Here is a 23,264-nt window from a genome sequence, read left to right on the forward strand (position 1 = left end):
GGCCCAAGGTTGAGAAAGGCTGATGTAGGGGATGGGGCTACCTAGCATATTTTAGGTAAACCCCTTCATATATTAAAGCCCATGGATCCTCACAGCTGAAGAGGGGCACAGACACCAACTTTCAAATAATAATGTATACTTTGGAAGCATGGTAGTGAACTAAGCAACTCATTCATGGACGGTCAAAACAGGATATTGGACCAGATGGACTTTGAGCCTGATCCAGAAATACTGTTCTTATGTTTTTATGTTTGGGGTGGTGGGAAGATATGGCAAACATTAGAGAAAGGATCGCATACATTAAAAATGGGGTAACTTGTTTTCTAATAATCAAAAACTCTGACGTTCCGTTTACTACTTGTTTTGTAATTTTACGCCATAGTTTTGGAAGTTGCCCTGAGGGCTCCATTAGAGAAGAGGAATGGTATATTTCTGGGGTGTCGAACAGGTCGGTTGCGATCTACTGGTCAACCGGGTGTGTGTGTGTGTGTGTGTCGGTGGCCGATCGCAGTTGATCGCTCAACAACTTTGGCTCCCTAAAAAAAGCTCAACTTTGGGCAATCCAATGGGTAGATCGCTGCCAGTTTTTTTTAAAATAATGGGAGTAGACCGCAGTGTCTTGAAAGTTAGACATGCCTGGTATATTTTATTTTCCAGATTCATCAGCATTCATTATGTTATGTTTCTCAACACAAGTCTTTTTAAATTATTATTGATTAAATTAGTAAACCGCCCTTCATCTGAAGCTCACAGGGCAGTTCACAACATAAAAATATGAAACGGGAATGCAAAATAAATAACAAAAACAAAAACAAACCAATAACTACCGCTCCCAAGTGCACATTTAAAAGGTTATAGAATGCTAATCAGCCAACGGCCTGGTTATAGAGAACCATTTTCACCTGGTGCCTAAACATATGTGATGAAGGTGCCAGGTGAGCTTCCCTGGGGTGAGCATTCCACAAATAGGGAGCCCATTATCATGTTGCCACCCTCTGGACCTCTCATGGAGGAGACACATGAAGAAGGGCCTCAGATGATGATTGCAGTGTCTGGGTTAGTTCATATGGGGGAAAGGTGGCCCTTGGGGCATTGCAGTCCTGAGAATAAAACCAACAAATCCAGAAGACCACACTGTAGGCTGCAAAATGGCAACAACTCCCCCTTACCTTTCCATAAATTTCATTGATTGTTACATGAACAAATATAGAGGCTTCAGTCAGTCCCTCCAAGTAAACATGGCGGTAGCCTGTCATGAAAGCGAAAACCAGCAATTAGTATTTGATATGTCAAGACGCTACCACACCAAGCTATGCATGTTAATATAGGATATACAGGCCTGCTTTAGGTGGCTGAGGACAAGACAAGACAATGATGAGGCTTGGGCTTATTCTACCTTTTCCTTTGTACACACGATACATTAGGCAGGAAATGTGAAGTCTGTGATTTTCAAGGTTGTAAAGCAATAATGGCTATGTCCAAATCCCAGAGAAAATGATTGCACTCCAGTCTAGGCACAACTAGTCTAGGCGCAAATGTTTGCATCATAGCCTGAATGTCCAGGGACAAAAGGACTAGGGAAATGGCCGTCAAAGACACCAGTTGCAAGAATCCCCAATCAGTCCTGGTCACAAAGTCTGCCACACATAATGACTTGACTCAGCTTCCTACTTTGATGAAGACTGCTGTTTAAGAAACCTAGTTAGAGCCCCCTCCCTTCCAATCCCACAAACTTACAGCACCAGCACAGGCTGAGACATATTGTAATTTCACCCATCCAGTGGTACCTCGGGTTACAAACGCTTCGGGTTACGCGTTTTCAGGTTGCAGACCGCGGGAAACCCGGAAGTACCGGAAAGGGTTACTTCTGGGTTTCGCTGATTCCACATGCGCAGAAGCGCCAAATCGTGTCACACGTGTGCGCAGACGTGGCGCTGCAGGTTACGAACGCTGCGGGTTGCGGACGTGCCTCCGTCACGGATTACGTCTGCAACCCGAGGTTCCACTGTTCTGCCAGCCTTTGCTGCTGATCAGAGATAGGTAAGCAGAGGCACTAACCGGGCATAAGGCTGCTGAAGGCGACAGTCCTTTGTCCAACAAAGTCTCGGCCGATTGGATCATGATCCCAAACAAGAAACCGAACCAATGCTATCTCAGGCATGTGGATGTTGAAAGTGAGAGTTTCTTCCCACACAGGATTAAACCCTGTAAGGAGCAGAAAATACAAAAAGTCAAGTGCGGGGAGAGAAACAAGTCATCTAAGTACTCGCCCTGTTAACAAACCACCAAATGAGTCTACGTTGAAAGTCTAGTACCTGAAAATTACAGCACCCCCAAAAGAATACAGAAATGGGCAATTCCTGTTATCCTGCCTTCCATTCAAAAATAGAGGTAATTTCACCCACCGGCTTCAAGCCTCATAAACACTGTAATGAAGTTTGTGCATTACAGTATATTCATCATCATCTTTTTTAAGTTTATAAGCATGTTCCTTGACACTGGTGCATGGCCAAATTGAGGCAAGAAAAACAGATGCAACATGAGGCACTAAAGGTCAATTCACAAATTATACTATTTGCAAATTGCGTTAGCTTTTACACTATGCAATTTTTTGAAATACAGTCATACCCCGGGTTGTGCACGCTCTGTGTTGCGTACGTTCGGGTTAAGAACGCCCACAACCCCGAAGCGTTTCCAGAGCGTGTGCGACCCTCGGATGCGCAGACCACTTCTGCACACTTCGTGCATGTGCAGAAGTTCTCAAATCACGCTACTTCCGGGTTTTCGGGTTTTTCCGTGCGTTCGGGATACGCATGCCCGCATTACACACGGCTACCCGGAACAGATCGTGTGCATAACCTGGGGTTCCACTGTATGCTGTTACACAATAATTGCTGTCAGTACCTACCAAGTATTATCATGAAGCATCAGACATTGTTCTGGTGCTGTGCCTGAACAGGAGACCTTGTCACATGTCAGACATTTCCCACTCAATATGAGAAGGTTGTTGATCTGAGTGGGTTTGACAATGCGCACTCATACATTAGAAGTGGTGCTTGTGTGCACACCCCAAGGACATTTAGGAGCATTTCTGTGCTCAGGCAAATGCCTGAGGTCTCAGGTCAATTCTAGCAATAGGAGCCAAGATGAAAGTTCAACTAGGCCATTCCCACAACTCATGTGAGCTTTTGCTCAAAAGCACTCCAGTAAGTACACAACTAACATAAAGGGGTGGAGTGCACAGTGTCGGTCTGCATGGAATGAGAAGCTGCATCCCCTTCCCCCCACAAATACAAAGGGTACATGACTGGAACCACAGTGGGACAAGGAGCAGACCAAATCTTGGGGGAAATGATGCCTAAGGCTGGCCCAGTCACAGGATGCCCCGTATTGATGCTATAGATGACTTCAACTCAAACAAACAAGAAATCCACTGACATGCTTCTTTCTCTCCTTTTTTTAATATGTTCCCTGATAAAATGAATGAAATGCAATGACCAAGAAAAGGAGAAGTGAGCTCTTTAACTTGCTATTCCAACAGAAAACAGAAAGTTGAAAGTTCAGGGGTGAAAATAAGGCCATCCACCAAAAGGTCGCTCCAAAACTTGATAGAGCAGGAGGACAAGCAATTATTTTTCTTACCCTGACACTAGCAGTGATGAGGAAATCAATAGCCATTCAACAAATAACATGACATTTTTGTTAGCTCTTCTGAATGGCTGTTTCTGAGTATTGTGTTAGCTAGCACAAATTTTCAGTGCTGTTGCTTCCTGTCCATTGTGACAGAAATTCAGTAATTGCTTGGCCCTGCCCTCTTCCATAACTCTCGATAAGAAGGATATTTTTTTAAAAAAAAACCCATTCTCTAACCTTCTCATTATCTACAGAATTTGAGCCTACTCTTTATAACAACTGTGGCTTGTCATTCATACTGATCATATCTGCTAAAACGAACATCAGATTCTGTCCGCATTTCTTCTGCTTAGCAATAACTTAACCTTTGGGCGGCCCCTTTTGGAAGGCTCTGATGAATCTCCACAAGGCAACACATTCAATTGTTTAATATTAATTAGTGGTAGCATGGGATATATATATAAGACTCCAACTCGTTCTGGAAAACTTTGCTTGATATTCTGGTTTCAAAAGTGCTTATTGTTGCTGGCAGAAAGAACATGCCAAATTTCACAATAAAGAAGTGAAAACCGTAGATTTGCAGATAGAGGCTTAGCCAAAATTGGGGGGGGGGGAGAGAGAGAGAGAGAGAGAGAAAAGAACTGATACTAGGAGCAGAAGAATATAGGCAAAATGGCAAGTGTCTTGAATAATGGAGAAGTACTGAGTTGATATAAAAATATAGCTAATCACTTATGCCCAGTAGAAATGAGGAACTAAAATTGGCAGGAGAGGAGAAATTGAATACCTGAAGGAACATTATGAAGGCCACACTCATAACATACAATTAAAACAATATATCACTTTAAACAGTCATAGCTTTACCCAAGGAATTCTGGGAGCTGTGGTTTGTTAAGGTTGCTGAGGGTTCTTAGGAGACCCCCATTCTCCTCACAGAGTTACAATTTCCAGAGCAGTTTTACAACCAATCCCTCCTGACAACACTTACAGCTTGCATATAACAAGCATATATACAGCTTGCAGCCTCTTACCATTGTCATCTACCACCCTGGTCTGGTCTTTGCAGCAGTCGGCCGGTAACCCAATAATTTCCACCTCAACAAATGGATCGATTATCTGCTTGAGACATTTTTTTTGGAGACAGAAAATACATATTTCAAATAATTATTTCATCTTTCCAAAGCACGCACGCAAGGCAGCAATTTTATAGACCTACCAGAATAATATATTAGGTTACAATTTTCCATTATATTAGATCACAACCAAGTAATTAACAGCAAAACTTTGAGGTCTGAATTTGTTCAGAAGCCAAAATGTGGATTCATCTGTTGCAGTCTTGATAATTCTTTTATAGCAAGGGGCTGAGGGAGATCATTAAGATTCTGGAGACAAGAATAGGCTGTTTTCAGGCAATTTTGGGCTCAAGTCTAACACTCCCTCACAATGAGAACATTGTGGCCCACAGCTCTGTGCTGGAAAACATTCTTGACATCACCAGCTTTTCCCATTCCAGGGGTCCTAATGATGTTGCTGGAACTACAACTCCCATCATCCCTGACTGGCTGAGGTGGATGGGAGTTGGATCCAGATAGCATCTGAAGGGACACAGGTTCCTTAAAGAACCTGTTAAAGAATCCTAGGATAGACTTCCCTTCCTGAGATCTTGCAGAGCCATAATCCAAGCTCTGATTTTTACCATAGTCATACCTCCGCGAACGTCCGCCCCCTCAATCGTCCATTTCGGTGGACGTCCGCTGCAAACCCAGAAGTACTGGAATGGGTTACTTCCAGGTCTGCCACTTTGCGCATGTGCAGAAGCGCTAAATCGTGCTTCACGCATGCGCAGAAGCACAAAACCGCTCCACGCGCGCACACAGAGCAACATTCTGTTGAGCGTCTCTTTCGTCGAGCATCCAGGGCTCCAGAACAGATCCCGGACACTCAATGAGGTACCACTGTATTGGAAATTTGTTTCACTTGTCTGTTCTAAATATCAGCATGTTGCTTAAAATGTTTATTTATTTATGTTTATGGTTTTTTTGTTTTTTTCTATCTTGTCCTTCCTCCCAAAGAAGTCCAGGACAGCAAGCATGAAAGCAATGCAATCAAACATAAAATAAAAACATGTTTGGAACATCTAGAAACATTGAAAACACCTGAACACATCTCTGAAGACAGCCACATAGACTCACAGCTGAACAACGTCAAGGTTTGCAGGAACAGTTTCTTTCAGCCATCAAACGCCTGGGTGAGCGGAAATGTTTTTAAACTCCTCCTGAATGTTAATGAGGGGGACAGATGCACCCCAACAGGGAGGGCATTCCACCAATTTTCTTACATGTACTTCACATTAAAGAGTTAAGTAGCTGCTTCATTGCACCACACTGTCAAGAGGACAAATTTTATTAATGAACCTTTCCATCCCTCCAGGGTGCAATCCAAAGTGCCATGAAAGGTGAACAGAAAATGCAGTAATGAGGCCAAGTGTTGAGTAAACAGAAAAGATGACTATGCGAACAAGGTGCCTTCTCTAGCTGCAATAACTCTGTAGAGAAGAGATATGCCTGTGCTCATAAGCCCCCACCTTTGTATTTTGAACATTATGAAACCGTCAAGATACAAATTATTGGGGTTTGCAAACTCCCAAGCCAGAACTACTACCAGGGAATATACCCCTAAATTATTAAACAGAAATGCACGGTGAATTTCACAATTTAGCCTTCGGTGCAATCATAAATTAGTAAGATGTTTATCCCACACTAAGATAGCGGCTGCGGGTGAATAAAATTCAGGTGTGCGCCCCACATATCCTTAAGAAGTACTGTAGGCAATGTGCACATCCATACTCAAGAGACTGGAAATCCACAAAAGCTATCATCAACATTGTTTACCTCTCCTCTGTCTCCTAACACTGAGTCCGGAGGTTTCGGTAGCTGCTGCCCACTGATGATTTTGAGGAGAAGTTGCTTCTTAGGGAAAGCAGGCAGTGGATCTGTAGAATAGGGATTGAACGTCCCTAGAGGGTGCAAAGAGAAGAAGAGAAGAGAGAAAAGTTTTGGATTTGATATCCCACTTTATCACTACCCGAAGGAGTCTCAAAGCAGCTAACAATCTCCTTTGCCTTCCTCCCCCCACAACAAACACTCTGTGAGGTGAGTGGGGCTGAGAGACTTCAGAGAAGTGTGTCTAGCCCAAGGTCACCCAGCAGCTGCATGTGGAGGAGTGGGGAATCGAACCCGGTTCACCAGATTACAAGTCCACCGCTCTTAACCACTACACCACACTGGCAGAAGGGTATGGTCCTTCAGATAAGGAGTTATGCGTGTCTTATGCACTTCTAAATAAAAGCAAGCAGTCAAGAAGTAACATACAAATTCAACTATGCAATGATCCCCCACTCCCAGAATTTTCTTCTTCTTTTACTTTTTGCCTGCCAATCTGGATGACTGCAGGTACTTCACATACACAATTCATAGGCCATGGGAAGGGCCGGATTTAGGTTTGATGAGGCCCTAAGCTATTGAAGGTAATGGGGCCTTTTATATGTCCGGCTGCCCTTTGTCAACAACATATTGTTGCTGTTTTTGTGTTGAATATATGCTATATAGTAATTTATGGACCTAACAGGTATCTAAAGCCATTTGCACATAACAAATAGGAGCCTACACAACACAAAACACTGTTGCTGTATGTAGGTTTTATTTTATTTGTAATTTATCTTATATTTTGGAAATGTACATCCAGTTTTTTTTCCTTTAAAATTTTTTGGGGCCCCCAAGAGAGTGGGGCCCTAAGCAATAGCTTGTTTAGCTTATACGTAAATCCAGCACTGGCCGTGGGATAAAAGGTCAGACCTGTGTTAATCAGTTAATGCAATGGTTCCGCCACCATTCTATTATTTAGTTCATTTATCCTCCTCTGGTTAGTGGATTCTGTAAGTTTTATGCTTAATTTTAGACTTTTCTATCCCACCCTTCAACAAGTCAGCTCCTTTAATTCTATCAGCTTTGCCTAGAAATTTATCGCTGTCAAAGGACTGTCATTATTACCATTAACGAACATATTGCAGCCTGATTGTTGACAATAGAGATGGTGAGCCTGCGGCCCTCAAGATGTTTTTGGACTACATCTCCCAGCCAGTATGTTCAGTGATCAAGTATAAAGGGAGTTGTAGTTCAACAATGTTTGATAAGCATAGCTTCCTCAATTTATAAAGCTCTAATAACACTAGAATATGGCAATCTATTGTACACAGAACACCATGGGAAGTGGACCTAGATGTGGAAATACCAAACAAAAAATGGATGGCTTTGTGGTCTGAGAGACTGTTGAAATCTGTTTCTGCAAAAATAAGGGAAGCCTCATTAAAATGTCTGTGTAGGTGGCATTATACACCAGTGAGGCTATCCCGAATATATAAGGAAGTCCCAATTGTTGCAGGGGATGCACAGTCAAAAGGTACATATTTCCATATGTGGTGGTGTTGCGACATCATCAAACACTTCTGGAATGCTGTCTTCAAATAAATAAGCTTGATACGCAACAAAATAATTGAAATGTCCCCTGCACTAGCACTATTTGGCCTTAGGATCCTGTCTACTCATGATTATCCTAAAGATGACCTCTTAATCCTTTCTATTAACTCCTGCTCGTTTGGAGATAGCCAGATGTTGGAAAACTGGTAATGAGCTGAATGAACATTGATTCTTGGTATAACAGAGTATGGTCAATAGCATTGGTTGAGAAACTAACATGCCAGGTGAGAGCGGCAAAGGGCAAACACAATCCATATTCCATTCATAGCATATGTCAAATGTTTATTGAATACATAAATAGATCAGACTGTGGCAGGAATCCACCCAGCACTCATGGGGAAATGTGGTGTGATCTCTTAGAGTAGTCCAACGAAACTTTAACACATGACAAGTTACTTGTTCTTTACTGCTGTAACAATTGTTTTCTCAAAATTTATCTTCTGTACCATACCATGAAATAAATAAAAACTGTGTGTGTGTGTGTGTGTGTGTGTGTGTTTAAAAATCTGGTAGGCCACAGGCTCCCCATCCTTTGTCACAAATAATGCATGTATACTAGCATTAGGGGATTAAAATATATTGAATGGTACTACCTTTGCACATCTGCTGGGGTTTCAGGACGTATCCACAGTTGCCATTCATCCTGAACTTGGCTTGGTTCAACTGCATCACACGCCCATCAGACTGATAGTTTAACGCCACTGTGAAATTAGCAAAAGCTTGTGTGACTCATAAACTTCACACGCATCTAACATAACCTTGTGTGGTTTCTGCTCACAGAGATAAACCCAGAGTTAAGTTAGCGGTGCTTCATTCCTACCGAAATCAAAGGGACTTAACTTGGCTCGTTAATTTCAATGGAAACGAGATTCAACTGACAATTTTAACCATGTCTACTCAGAGGTTGGGACGCGGGTGGCACTGTGGTTTAAACCTCAGATCCTAAGGCTTGCCGATCAGAAGGTCGGCGGTTCGAATCCCTGTGACGGGGTAAGCTCCCGTTGCTCGGTCCCTGCTCCTGCCAGCCTAGCAGTTTGACAGCACATCAAAATGCAAGTAGATAAATAGGTACTGCTCTGGCGGGAAGGTAAACGGCGTTTCCATGCATTGCTCTGGTTTGCCAGAAGCGGCTTAGTCATGCTGGCCACATGACCCAGAAGCTCTACGCCGGCTCCCTCGGCCAGTAATGCGAGATGAGCGCCACAACCCCAGAGTCGGACACGACTGGACCTAATGGTGAGGGGTCCCTTTACCTTTACCCTTTACTAAAAGGTTAAGTCCTATTGAATTCAATGGGGCTTACTCTCAGGTAAGTGGGGTTAAGACTGCAGCCTAAGTTAGCCTGGATCCTGCCCATAAAATAGTTTTGTACCCTTTCCCCCTCCCCATAATGCAATTGCCTTTGATTTTAAGCAGATAAATGGGATTTAATGAACAAAGTTTGTAGTTCTCTTGAAGGCTGCATTCCCTCTGGGGCAATCTGTTAGGAGCTACATGCTTGTAGCATGTAGTGCCAAAGTCAAAAGTTGGTGAGATCTGAACCAAAAGTGGACATACCCCCCCCCCTTATTTCTATCCACCACCTCTTTTCTCTCTTTCCAACAGCTCTCCTCTTCCTTCTGACATCCCTCTTCCTCCTTCTCTCTTGCCAGTTTTTTAAAAAAATGCTTTACTGCAGTCTGGTAAAACATCAGTATGGTGTAATTTCCTAACAATAGGGTTTCAAGCAACAGCGAATATCATTTCGTAACTTTCTGACACTCTTCTCCCTTCCCCTCCTGCCTTCCCTTATCTTCCTCCCCATCCAGCAGGCAGCTGGGATAGGGACATCTAAAAAAAATGGGGTGAAGGTAGATCAATGGGCACCTGGGTATTGTGCGCATACACCTCACACACGTACACTGCAGCACTCACCTAGCTGGCAGCCCACGTTCCAATATGCCAAAGGGTTGAAGTTGCTGGAGTCAATCCGATATGCAGATGGGTAGATTCTGGTGAGCTGCTTCTGGTTATAAAGCATAAACTGCTCTGCCTTCTGTTGCACCACCTGGTGTGCTCTCGACTCGCTGAAGGATAACACATTCCCCACAGATCCTACATGTCGAAAAGGAAAACAACCAAGGAAAAGAAGATATGCTCAGGTATGACACTGCATGTGTTGTGTACACACACAAATACACGCACGCACGCATGCACGCACACACACATATACTAGTGTTGCACCTGACGTTTGCCTGAGGAAAATTTGGGAATAAATGTGCTTTTGAGGAGTTATGCTCAAAGCCTCCCCTCCCCTCTAAATGCGCATTTTTAAACAGCTGTTATTTCCTCTGATCTGTTGCTTCAGTGCGACTTTTTACTTGATTTTGGTGGAAGAGCTCGGGGGCCTGGAGAAAATCAAAGCCCTCCAGACTCACGAGAACACCTTTGTCTACCGAGCTGCCCCTGGGCCTCATTGAGAAATATTTTCCTGACAATGAAGGTGAAAACTCAAAATTTCAGAAACAGGAGAAGGACCGACACCTTCACCTTTCTTGACGACTTTGAATTCTGAGTGAGAGACCAGCCCAAAACACACTTTCTTGACTTGGCAAAAGGCAGTATGTCTGACTTGACTATTTAAAGCTCTGCAAATGGGAAGAATTCATTTGTAACAAATAGCAATATTTTTTGTAATGAATAACTAATTAAAAAAGAAAAAAAAGAAGTCATCTCAGCCAGTCAGGGTCATGTGATGCAAATGTGATGTTATGCTATGTTATGCTTTCAGTGAGGGCAAATGAAGTCTATGGGAAAGGATCACAGCCGCCAATTACCAAGGCAACATGATCAAATATTCCCCCTTTTGTTACAAAGTGGCTGTTTGCTATAGCCTCACTCACCAAATATAATGGGCACTGAAATAAGTTTACTTTCATATACATAACCATTCAAGTTGGCATTTTCGAACCATATCTACAATTGCATTATCAAACAGAACACACGTTCAGTGTCATGACTAGTTCCTACAAGCGGTTCAAATACAAAACTATTTATCTAAATGGAGAATGTCTAATATTCAGATGATGAGCATGTTGAGGTGCCGGGGGGGGGGGGGAGGACCACAAGTGCTATTCTTTGCAAAGCACCACATTCAAACAGGCTTTCCTGAGTCGAATATATATATTAAGCACGTGTGGAGAATCAAAAAAGGACAGGACCAAATTTCTCAAGGCATTTCTGGAAGAAATCGGTCTCAATATCAAAGATGCACGAAGCCTGCACGTCTAACGAAAGAAGATATATTCATAATTTTGAATCAAGATAACAAATTCTGCAACAGAAAAAAAACCAGTCCATTTCATGGCCTGTTGAAATAATTATAAAATTAAACACATTTGTAATATTTGCTGAAGTGACAGGGAAGAAGAAGAAGAGTTTGGATTTGATATCCCGCTTTTCACTGCATGTGAGGAGTGGAGACACGAACCTGGTTCCCCAGATTACGAGTCTACCACTCTTAACCACTACACCACAATGGAAGGGGCCAGAGTACTGGGTCTCAGACCTTGGTCCCTCCTCACACTTCTGAGTTTTATCAGGTGATGCAGACTCAACTTGAAGCCTAATTTTGCAATCATTAGGACTAGAAATATGGGCTATAATTTCAGCTGAAAAAGAACTAAGCATGGGTTTAACTCTCTCACTGCAATCATGTTTATCTAGGATTGGCCCACATCCCTTTTTTGCAGGGGAGGGAAAGGATACCAAATTATTTATCCACTCTCAGGTTTGATGTTTCTGTTGTGCATGTACCAAAGTTTAAAAAACACACACACAGGAGAATAAAGAAATTCCCGCTGTGTAATTCAGAATACTATTTTCACTAGATGGGATTGCTCAATGAAAGAGCTGTCAGCATGTTTCCAGCTGGATTTTGACTACTTCTCTGAAGACGCTTGTCAGGAATATGCCATGATTTCACCCCAATCTGCATTTGACATACCAACCTTGGCTGAAATGTGCTTGAATAAAGAAAGGTGCCTCTCTGCGTAACAAAAAGCACAAATGAGCACAAAAACTACCCCTGGAGCTTGAAACCTCTTCTTCCCCCACAAATAATGCTTATAAAGGGACAGCTCCTCATAATTAAAGTCTATCCCCAAGCAGAAACTTGTCACTTGTCATACGCTGAAGGCTGCTTTCGGTGGAAAGAACATGTCACTTTTACGTGTTGAAGGGGACACCGGCGACACCACTTGTCACAGCTTTCAATTCTGAGGAAGGTGAGAAAAGCAATCCTGTTTTGTAATGCATCTGTGCCCCTTCCAGTGGAGGAAGAGGGAAGCCATTGCAAGCGGGAGGGATAAGCCCAGAAAACAGGAAGGTGCAGAAAAGGCAGGAGCCAAGCTGGAAAGGGAGGATGGGACTGAGAAACTCATACTAACAAAGCGAGATGGGTTTTTGCATGAACCAGGTGTATGTTTGGGAATGGTCTCAAATGGCACTTGAGCATCACTTTTAAGCTCAGAAATAAGAAGGGTGCGATTGCAATGCACAAAGCACCTAAACCCACACCATTCCCCCACTAAAATCCCATTGTTATAACCTCAAAGTCTACAGAAGGATCACAAATCAACAAGATTTGTGCAACAGCATAGTGGCAATATCAAGTGACTCATATTCACCTCAAATTGCACAGGAGAAATTCCCACATGCTCATCTACTATATATTTGGGAAAGCAGTTTGCCTGCTTGCCTGTCTGTCCTTTATGGGTTCAGACATGTCTTGCCATACTCGGCACAAGGGTTCCTGAGGTGGGGGCAGTAGTCTTCGTCTACATTTGGACACAAGGCACCATTTTGAATCAAGATGGCAGGCCCAAATGTGACTTGGGTGTAATTCCGCCTACTTTGGTGTGGCAGTTAGGAACGAGGTTTCCCTAGGAGGAGGAGGTAGTTTTTGCCTTTTTTTTTTTTTTTGCAAACGCCATGTCCGCACATCCCAAAACTCACAAATTACTCTATCCATTTAAAAATCTTTGCTTGTTTCTTTGAATTACTAGGCAGTGCTGAGCACCCCCTGCTACTTCCTTATACAGGAGCAAATAATATATTTGACAGCAGGAAAAGGATGTGCCCCAGTATTCACCCACAGCCTTACCATCATCAACTATGTCCTGAGCTGCTACAGAATTGGTGTACACCACTAAATCAGAAAGATCGCGACACAGCTTCATCGTTTTTCTCCGCCGACCCAACCTGCTGAATAATGGTAAAAGAGGGTTTTGGGTTTTTTTCTAAGGAAAGTGGCTAGATTTGTCAGCTTCTCTCTCTATCCTACTACTAAGCCCAGACAAATCCAATGCCATTTCTTAAACAAGAACAGTTATTACATGACTAGAAGGCATGCTACAAAATAAAAGACAACCAAACAGAGGAAAGAAAATAGGCTAGCCAGGAGGTGAAGCCATTTCCAAAACTCCAATTCATTTTTTAACCCTGCCTCTGCCTCTCCTCCCCCCCCCCCCCAACACCCCATCCTTCATACAGATATGCCTTCCAGATACATCTCTCCAACAGAAGCAGCAGGTTCTAGATAGAATAAGTTCTCTTATTAAACGAAGGCAAGATGTGCAGGACAATAGGAAGAGGGAGTTTTGGATCTGCAGCAAATATATGCTTTGTTTATTACATTCAGTAGCATAATGAGTTTAGACAGGCAGTATTTTTGGTTTTGCCTGTTTTCATCTAAAAATTGAATGTCCACACACACACACACACACACACACACACACAGTATTGCTTTATTCATTCTAAAAAGCTAATGCCAGTTACATTCCGGGGAAACTGTACATTTGAAGATTGTTTGATTTGGCAGTAAAACGGCTGAGGGGAAATGACAATTACTAACCTGTATAGCTGTCCGGGTTCCTTCCCAGAACAATTTTGTTGAGAATCCTCATCATCAGATGCGCTATGAGATTTGGGCCTTGGTTTTGCTGCCTTCTGATTGAGAAAACAACATCTGATTTAACCGTGTGGTGAACTATAAAAAAGTTACCGTTCATTTCCAGTGTGTTCTGCTCAGGCTGCATTCGCACTGAAGCTCCCCCCCCCCCCCATTTTCACAATGTTTCCCTAACTGTTAATTCCTGCGTTCTGATTGAGATTTCACATGGTGTAAAAGCCACTTACAGAAATATAGTGGAATAAAGAACAGGTTTAGTGCTCATTTCTGTGTTATTTGCAAACAAGTTTGTTTCCCCCACCCCCGTCAGAAACAAGTACTCAACTATTTCTAATTTCCACTATATATCTGGGTGTGGCTTCTATGTTGAGTGAAAGCTCAAACAGAATGCAGAAATGAAGAGTTGGGGAAATGGCGTGAAAATAGAATAAGCTGCCATGTGAATGCAGCCTCAGGCTAACGGGAGCTTCCCAGGGTCCCAAATAGGAGATTTCCCTCACTCTTTACTCCCTTGAGCATTTTAAATGGAAGGATCAGGGATTGGACTTGGAACATTTGGCATGCAAAATTCATGTACTCTTGTCACTCGGCTAATGCTTAGTAGACAGTGCCCTGAGCACTATTGCCAAGAGTTATGTTCAATTTACAAAGGTTTTGCTCCAGCCAAGATTAATAGTCCTGTTGATTTGACTGGGAAATAATTAATTTGATTAAGAAAGAATGAACTCTTCCATTGAATTTGATGGCAAACCATCTTTCTGCCTGCCAGGCACATGCCAAAAGGTGAGAGAACTCAACACAACTTCAGTTGTAACAGCGATCGTAAACTGCTCGCAAAAGAGCAGCCAGTATACGGAAAACTAGGTTTCTATAAAGTCCTCAAAACCTGCATAATTTAAGATTTTTTATGGGGGAGGGGTGGGAGAGTTATGCGGAGTGCTGAAACCCATTGTCACAATCATTTTATACCTACTTTCACAGACAGCAATGTATTTTGAAGGAAGGAAGGAAGGAAAGAAAGAAGAAAACAACCCAGGCATTTTTTCTCCCCATGCGTCTATTTCTCTGTCGACCCTGAAATGTCAGTATTTCAAGGATTTATTGAATGAGTTGAATGGGAAGGTCAAAGAAAAAGTATGCGACTCTGGTGAAGGATGCCGGCGGGCACGTCCAGCAAAATGCAATGCCAACATCTAAAAGGGAATACATCAAAACCCTCCCACATATAGGGGTACAATTCTTCTAAAGAAATACTTATGAGCTAAATGAATTTTTGTGAAATTCATTCACATCTGCAGACTTTTAAATTTTTTAATTCAAAGGGAGAACGCTTCCAGTACAGCATCACTAAATATCTCTTATTGCCAGAAGTGCACAAAGTCAATCAATTTCCGCAATGGTCATTAAGGAGAATATTCATTCTGTTTTTTCATGCAGACATGAAAAAATAGGGCAAGCCTAATTAGGCTAATTAGTTGAAATTGTTGCATTATTGAAATATTTTGCAGTCTTCAAAGTAGTGAGTAATTGTAAGCTCTCCAGAGACTGATTTCTCTCATAAGCATTCTACTGTACAACATTTGTTCTCTCATCAGTGTGCTGGGAATTTCAATTGTCAATAGTCCCCATTAGCAAATATGAGCTGGAAGTTGTGGGACGCATCTGCGAATTGAATGAATAACAGCTCATTAATTGTCCTTTCTCATTTCCTTGAAAGCCAAAAAATGTTACATATAGGGGAGAGAGAGAGAGAGAGAGAGAGAGAGAGAGAGAGAGAGTAAAGAAGCATGTACAGTCATACCTCAGGTTACGGCCGCTTCAGGTTGCGCGATTTCAGATTGCACACCACGCCGAACCCGGAAGTAACGGAACGGGTTACTTCCGGGTTTCAGTGCTCGCACATGCACAGCAGCTCTAAATCGCGCTTTGCGCATGCGCAGAAGTGCCGAATTGCATCATGCGCATGCACAGACACAGTGACATGGGTAGCAAATGCTGTGGATTGCAAATGCGCCTCCCGTACAGATCGTGTTTGCAACCCGAGCACCCACTGTACTGCCAGTTAAAGTTTAATGAAATAAATTACAACGAAAATCCTTCCAGCAGCACCTTAGAGACCAACTAAGTTTGTTATTGGTATGAGCTTTCGTGTGCATGCACACTTCTTCAGATAAGTATAAGAATACAGATGGTATCTGAAGAAGTGTGCATGCACACGAAAGCTCATACCAAGAACAAACTTAGTTGGCCTCTAAGGTGCTACTGGAAGGAACTTTTTTTTTAATTTTGTTTCGACTATGGCAGACCAACACGGCTACCTACCTGTAACTAGAAATGAATTGTGTTTTACACTGGCCTTATCATCTGCCGAAAGAACTGGTAAAACAAAGCTGGGGGTCATGAGTGGGAAAGGGATCCAGCACTTGTGTCTTGCTTGCAGGCTTTGTATAAGGTGTCTGAGTCGATCCATCAGGGCTCTTTTCTTGATTCTGTGCCATGTGAGGGCTCCAATTATATCACGGCTGACCTTGGACCAGTCACATTCTCTCAGCTTAACCTACCTTGCAGGGTTGTTGTGAGCTCAAAAGGGGAAGAGCTCCTCGGAGGATACGTGGGACATGAATATAAAAATAAAAACTGCCTATTCTTGCCGACCAGTGCCTCCATTTCCCCCAGCTTCCTCTGCTGATTCCCTACGACTGTTTCAGATTGCAAGCCCCTTGGAGGTTGGGACTCGTCATACCTGTTCTATGTAAAGCACCACGTACACAGAAGCTGCTCTTGAAACAAAATTATAATAATAATTATAACTATGCAAAACGTAGGTGGAAGCTTTAGCTCTGCTTACCTTATGTTTACCAAAATTGCTCATTAGTCTACTGTGGGATTTCTTGCCAGTATCTTTTACATCCGAGTTCTATGGAAGCAAAATAAACAAAAAAAACCCAATGACCGAGGAACCGGTTGTTGTTTTCTAGTAAACGCATCTATTGTATTTGCTCCCAGAAGAACGGGACTATATGTGAAAATCAGCCTTCCCCAAACTGAGGCTCCCCTCATGTTTCGGGCCAGAATTCTCATCACAGTGTATAAGCTAAATATTATATATATCAACACATACTATAATATTTAGCTTGTGTCTGTGCTCCCAATAATTAAGTTATTTGAAGGGGTCATAGGAATGCAAACGAAGCATGGCAAGCAGATATCTGGTGCCCAAATAAAGAGAGGAAAAAGAAGAACCGACTTAAGAGGAATAAAAAATGAAAGCGTGATCCAAATGAACAAACATATCAAACCTCACACTTCTGAAACCCATAAACAGGGAATAAATAAAAAAAACCACGCACACAGTCACAGAGACAGAAGTGATGTTTGCTAGGCCACCTGAGGTTTGCTGTAAGAGAGATCCCCTGGGTCATCAGTTTGATGATCTGTGGCAGGACCCAGTGTTGCTGTCAGAACATCACATCCCTTTATCTATTTGAAGAGCTGAAAAGAGGCACTGAAATACATTGCCTCAACTATTCACAGCACAAATACTTCCAGTTACATAAATGTGTGGCCTGTGGCAGAAATGTATTTTCCATTAGCTTTTTTTGCAAAGAACAAGTAATGGCTTCTCTTTTCTTTTCTTCTTTTCTTTTTTTGGCTAGTCAAGCTCAACAAACTCAAACCTACTTTTCCAGATATTTATTTACAGTTCAGGATGCAGGATACACCCCGGGGTATCTCTTCAGCACATGCAGGGAGGAGAGCATAGTTCACTCACAGCTCTTCCACCCCTTCCTCTTCATATGCACTAGCTACTTAACATTAAGCATCACTTTCAGTTTCCTCTTCCGGGGACATTACTCATCCCTGTGGGATATAACATCACTGAAGCACTCAAATACAACATTTCCTTTTTCCCCAGAGTGGACACGCAGGGGAATGATGCTCCAGCCAGGAGGACTTTCTGTCATACCTGGTCTGGAGCATCCTCCCCCTGGGTGTGACCAGGTAGATGGGCGTGACCCTGGCAGACCCTACAAAAGGGCCAGTCACATGGCCATCTCTCTCTCTTGATCCCTTCTCTCCATTTTGCCTTTTGCTGTCTGCTGGCTCTCAGCCAGCAGCACATGGGCTCATCCCTCACAGAGGATGAACCCACACTTTTCTCTGTAACTTGTAACTACAAGCTAAAGCCTGCCTTCAGGATCATACTATGAACTGAATGTAAGTAAATCTTATCATTACTTTTAAAAGAAGACTGATGTGTCATTATTGTTTTTAAGAGGGAACTAAAGGGGATTTACCAGAAACAATCCAATCGGGACAAGCCAGACTGGATTGCTTAACTCAAATGATTCTCACGAATCCATCAACTAGCTTCCAGCAATGTACAAGGGAATGTGCTCTGCTACTAGCTCACTAGCGTGAGTGAGGAAGGGTAGCATTTAATCAATATATCCTCTCCTACTATCCACAACATTCCCACAATCCCTAGTTTGACCTAGGCTTGCTGGGCTCCATGTAGTGGTCTTCCACCAAATGGCAAAGGTCTTTGCCCATTGATTTGGCTGTTTGTTTTCACTAACCGGTTTTATTGGATTGTTTTGCTCTGCAATTGGTTCTGATGTTTATGTCCCTGCTGCAGTAATAAAAAGAAAACCCAGTGTGGTGTAGCAATTCATGTGACAGACAAACCTTGGGAGAAAAGGGTACAAATTCCCATTCAGCCACGGAGCTGACTGGGTGACCTTGGGCCACCCAAAGCCTCTCAGGCTAATCCAACCTCACAGGGATGTTGTGAGGATCAAGAGTCCCCTGCGAAGAGGGAAGGATTGTTAAACCACTCTGTAAGGAGAATAGGGGTCTCCCAAGAACTCTCGGCGTCCTTAACAAACAACAGTTCCCAGGAGTCTTTGAGGGAAGCCATGAGCGGGCATGGAAGGAACAGAGGGAAAAGCTGGCACTTGGGTGTCCAACTATGTATTTCTTTATTTAAAAGTCGCTGACGAGAGTCTTTGAGCCGAACTCTTAGGGCTGAGAAAGGAATGTTAGCTGCTGGCATCAGAGAAGAGAAGACATACGGACTTTCTGACAGTCAAAGGAAATTTTTCCCTTTATATGAAAAGATTCTGTCCCTTAAAGGTCTGTGCCTCCAACAGAAAAATATATTTTTAATATGACCCTGCAGGACACTTTTTAGAACCTTTAAAGGGGAAAAGAATCAAATATTTAACACACATTTTAAAAGTTGCTTGGAAGAGACTAAACTATAGGTTGCGAATGATTTCCCAATCTCTTTTAGTACATCTTCTGGCATTCATTGCTTTTTTAATGCTATATTAATTTAGGTCCGTGATAAACGTTTCTTGACTTCTTCATGACACAATTTTATTGACAGGGGAGGGGGCGCCACATAGTATCATTCCCATGGCCGATGATTATACAGTCTAAAATGGCGATAAAAAGGTAAAGGTAAAGGGACCCCTGACCATTAGGTCCAGTCGTGGACAACTTTGATACTATTAATTAATTAATCAATCACCTTCCACATATATGTCTCAAGGTGATCTACACAATACAATGGAAACAGCTAAAAATCAGTTAAAACAACACAGAAAATAGCAGCAAATTAATTAAAAAATGGTAAGAGGAAACACTAATGGCAGAGACCTATTCATCCAGCTCAGCAAGCTTGTCAGAACAAAATATGTCTTCAGATGTTTCTAGACAGTGTAGATTGTGGGCACCTGTCATATTCTGACAGGGGTCTTCCACAGAACAGGGGCAGCCACAATGAAAGCTCTGCTCCAAGACAGATCAAGTTTCTGATTTTTTTGGAACCTACTGGGGATACAAGGGATCAGGCAGTCTCTCAATAACTTAGTCCCGAGCTGTATGGTAGGGCAGGGAGAGTGGCGCTGTGGGGTAGATAAGATTCAAATTTGGTTTTAAGCTGCCACATACAATTTCGTCATTATTATGTCTTTTGTCAGCATATTTTAATGTTATTCCATTGTGGAGGACACAAGCCACTGTATGGTGGATTGTGCGCAGCCTGGAAAGTGAAGCTGTGGATGTTTTCAAGCAGGCTTAGTGAACCACCACTGAGAGACACTTCTGTGCTTTCACTTAAAGTACTGTCAGCATAATAATAATAATAATAATAATAATAATAATAATAATAATTTATTATTTATACCCCGCCCATCTGGCTGGGTTCTATGGCAAGGCAGATTTCTGAGGCAAAGCAATAGCCATGAACTATGGCGCTGTGGGTTAAACCGATCAGAAGGTTCGAACCCCCGCAATGGGGTGAGCTCCCGTTGCTCGGTCCCTGCTCCTCCCTCCTAGCAGTTCGAAAGCACATCAAGTGCAAGTAGATAAATAGGTGCCGCTCTGGCAGGAAGGTAAACGGCGTTTCCGTGTGCTGCTCTGGTTCGCCAGAAGCGGCTTAGTCATGACCCGGAAGCTGTATGCCGGCTCCCTCAGCCAGTAAAGCGAGATGAGCGCCACAACCCCAGAGTCGTCCACGACTGAACCTAATGGTCAGGGGTCCCTTTACCTTTACGGTTTCCTAATTCAGATATGGCAAATCATAGTTAGTGTAGACAATGGTTTGCAAATCTGCGTCAAACCAATTGGTCTACAGACCATCTTGAAACTACTATTTGTTGATATGGACACCATGCCAAGCCATGGTTTGGCACAACATTTGGCACAAATCATGGTTTGGCACAACTGCAGATCAACTGCAAGTCACTCCACACAATACCATTAGCCACGAGTCACATTAAATACCTTCCTAAAGGAAAACACTTCTACTGTTTTTCCTAAACATCCTGGCAGGTCACATTGTAGGTGATGCGGGTGCATTTTCTGCAACTCGCGTTTTCCAGAAAAGAACCAAATGCGGAACTACCATTCTCACCCAGAATCCAGAACATCCACTGTAAATCTTTATTTGCAAATACATACATAAATACAATGGTATGCTGCTTCTTTGTTTTATTTTGTTTTTGGAGATGGGAAAGTAACTTCCTTTCAAAAGTAGCTCCTATACAATGCACTTTGCAAATTTCACTGAGAGACATTTCTTATATAAAATGAAGCATGACTATTTCTTTCTCACGGCAAACCTGCAATGAATGCTAACCTCATCTCAACAATGCTAGAGACAGAAGAACTCAGTAGAAATGGGGAGGGGGAGAAAGAGAAATCTTACCTGTTTGAAGTTTACATTTAAACCTTCGTGTGTCGCTTTTAAGAGTGCTCTCACCGTGAAGCTGTCGGGGTCTTCTTTGTCCCTGATCTGAGACTCTTTTAGCAAGGATTCAAGTTTCTTCCTTATAAAAGATTCCACCTGGTGCTCAGTGGTGCCATTACTCTGAAATAGATCAGTCAGACCAATGCAAAATGCTCAGTGAGTTTTTTTCTTTTCTTAAGCAAACAGAGCAGGGTAGTTGTTTCCACTCCCAAGTAAACTGATTCTCCCTACTGGTTCTTTGCAGTAGTAATGAATTTGTATAAAAAAGGAAAATAAAATGTCTTCAACGTGGGCTTTCATTCTAACATTCTGCCTGTTAGAACTCCTGGGGTGGCAATAAAAACAAGTGTCAGATTCAATCCTCCCTCAGTATTTCCCTTACAAATTTGGGGACTGCCTCACTCAACGGCCTGTCAGCCTTCACTAACCTAAAGGTAAGGGTACCCCTGACCATTAGGTCCAGTCGCAGACGACTCTAGGGTTGCGGCACTCATTTCGCTCTATAGGCAGAGGGAGCTGGCGTTTGTCTGCAGGCAGCTTCCAGGTCATGTGGCCAGCATGACTAAGCCACTTCTGGGGAACCAGAACAGCGCACAGAAATGCTGTTTACCTTCCCGCCGAAGCGGTACCTATTTATCTACTTGCACTTTGACGTGTTTTCGAACTGCTAGGTTGGCAGGAGCAGGGACTGAGCAACAGGAGCTCATCCCATCGCGGGGATTTGAACCACCAACCATCTGATCGGCAAACCCTAGGCTCTGTGGTTTAGACCACAGCGCCACCCTCGTCCCTTTGCTAACCTACGCCCCTCCATAAATTTTAGACTACAACTACTGGCCGAGGCTGATGAGAGTTGTTGTCCAAGAGATCTTTGGGTCACCAGGTTTTCAACGGTTGGGCTACGTTATCTTAGCAGTAAGATCAGTCAGTTCTGTAGGACTGGTTGCTGTAGTGTGAATTCATGTCTGTCTATATGGGATTTAATGGATGGATTTTATCTATTGCTGGCTTAGTTTTATCAAGGGTTTGCATTGTTGCTTTTAATTCTACCTATTTTACTGTGTCACCTAGATAACATTTTTTAATGAGATGCATAAATTGGGTGTGGGGTGGGGAAAACCAACTACAAAGACTAAACAGATGAGCTCTTTTTTTAGAACAACACAACCAAAACTACCTGGAGATAAACTGATGAATATCAGGATCCCTCAGAAATACTTATGATATACCTAGAGCCAATGTGGCTTAGAGGGCTTCTTGTGGGGAAGTGGTCATGCGATGGCTCCATGGACATATGCGTAGAGCAGGGAATTACAAGAGGTGATCTGCAATGCCTCTCCTTAGTTGCCAATGACACACTGAGCACCATTTCCCACTGGGAAGGGTAGGTCTCAACTTAACTGTTACAATGAATATGTAGGTGTTGGAGTAGACGAATGAAAATAACAGAGTGCTGTATCCAATGCTACAGGAGGTGCAAGGAAGGTGCACACAAAGAAAAACAAAGGCAGCAGATACATTTAAAACAAAATTAAAGCCACACATAATAGATACTTATGGTAAAGACCCATTTATCTAGCTAGGAAAGTCTAAAATGCCTCCAATTGTTTCCAGAAAGTGCGGGCAGTGGGCACCTGTCGTATTCTGACAGGAATGCTCTTCCACAGAACAGCCACACTAAAAGCCCTGCTCTGAGTCATCGATCTTGTTCCCTAAGTAGCATTTCTTGGTCTCCACTGTGGCTTTGGAGCTGTTGCTACAGGAAAATACAATATGTTCATGCAGAGGTGGCACTGAGGGGATATAACTTCCTGGGTCACTGCGTGCAGTTTCTCTGCCTTGTGCTTTGAGCACCCAAAGACAAATCGTCTCTCTGCGGAAGACAATC

General features: G+C 42.8%; 1 protein-coding gene across 7 annotated transcripts in view; it reads right to left on the reverse strand.

Annotated features, from left to right (window-relative positions):
• Positions 1-23,264, reverse strand: part of PLCH1 (phospholipase C eta 1) — a 134,263-nt gene that overhangs the window by 7,591 nt on the left and 103,408 nt on the right. For 6 of the 7 annotated variants that reach the window (XM_033150482.1, XM_033150479.1, XM_033150481.1 and 3 more), the window contains 10 exons: positions 21,335-21,496; positions 16,967-17,035; positions 14,062-14,156; positions 13,312-13,412; positions 10,083-10,262; positions 8,762-8,869; positions 6,525-6,649; positions 4,665-4,749; positions 2,059-2,205; positions 1,170-1,249 (listed from right to left, as the gene is read on the reverse strand). In XM_033150482.1, the coding sequence (XP_033006373.1) occupies positions 1,170-1,249; positions 2,059-2,205; positions 4,665-4,749; positions 6,525-6,649; positions 8,762-8,869; positions 10,083-10,262; positions 13,312-13,412; positions 14,062-14,156; positions 16,967-17,035; positions 21,335-21,496 (1,152 nt within the window). The remainder of the gene's footprint in view (positions 1-1,169; positions 1,250-2,058; positions 2,206-4,664; positions 4,750-6,524; positions 6,650-8,761; positions 8,870-10,082; positions 10,263-13,311; positions 13,413-14,061; positions 14,157-16,966; positions 17,036-21,334; positions 21,497-23,264) is intronic. The other variant, XM_033150480.1, reaches the window with a different exon arrangement.

The sequence above is a fragment of the Lacerta agilis genome, chromosome 5, assembly GCF_009819535.1.
Source record: "Lacerta agilis isolate rLacAgi1 chromosome 5, rLacAgi1.pri, whole genome shotgun sequence".
Lineage (NCBI taxonomy): Eukaryota > Metazoa > Chordata > Lepidosauria > Squamata > Lacertidae > Lacerta > Lacerta agilis.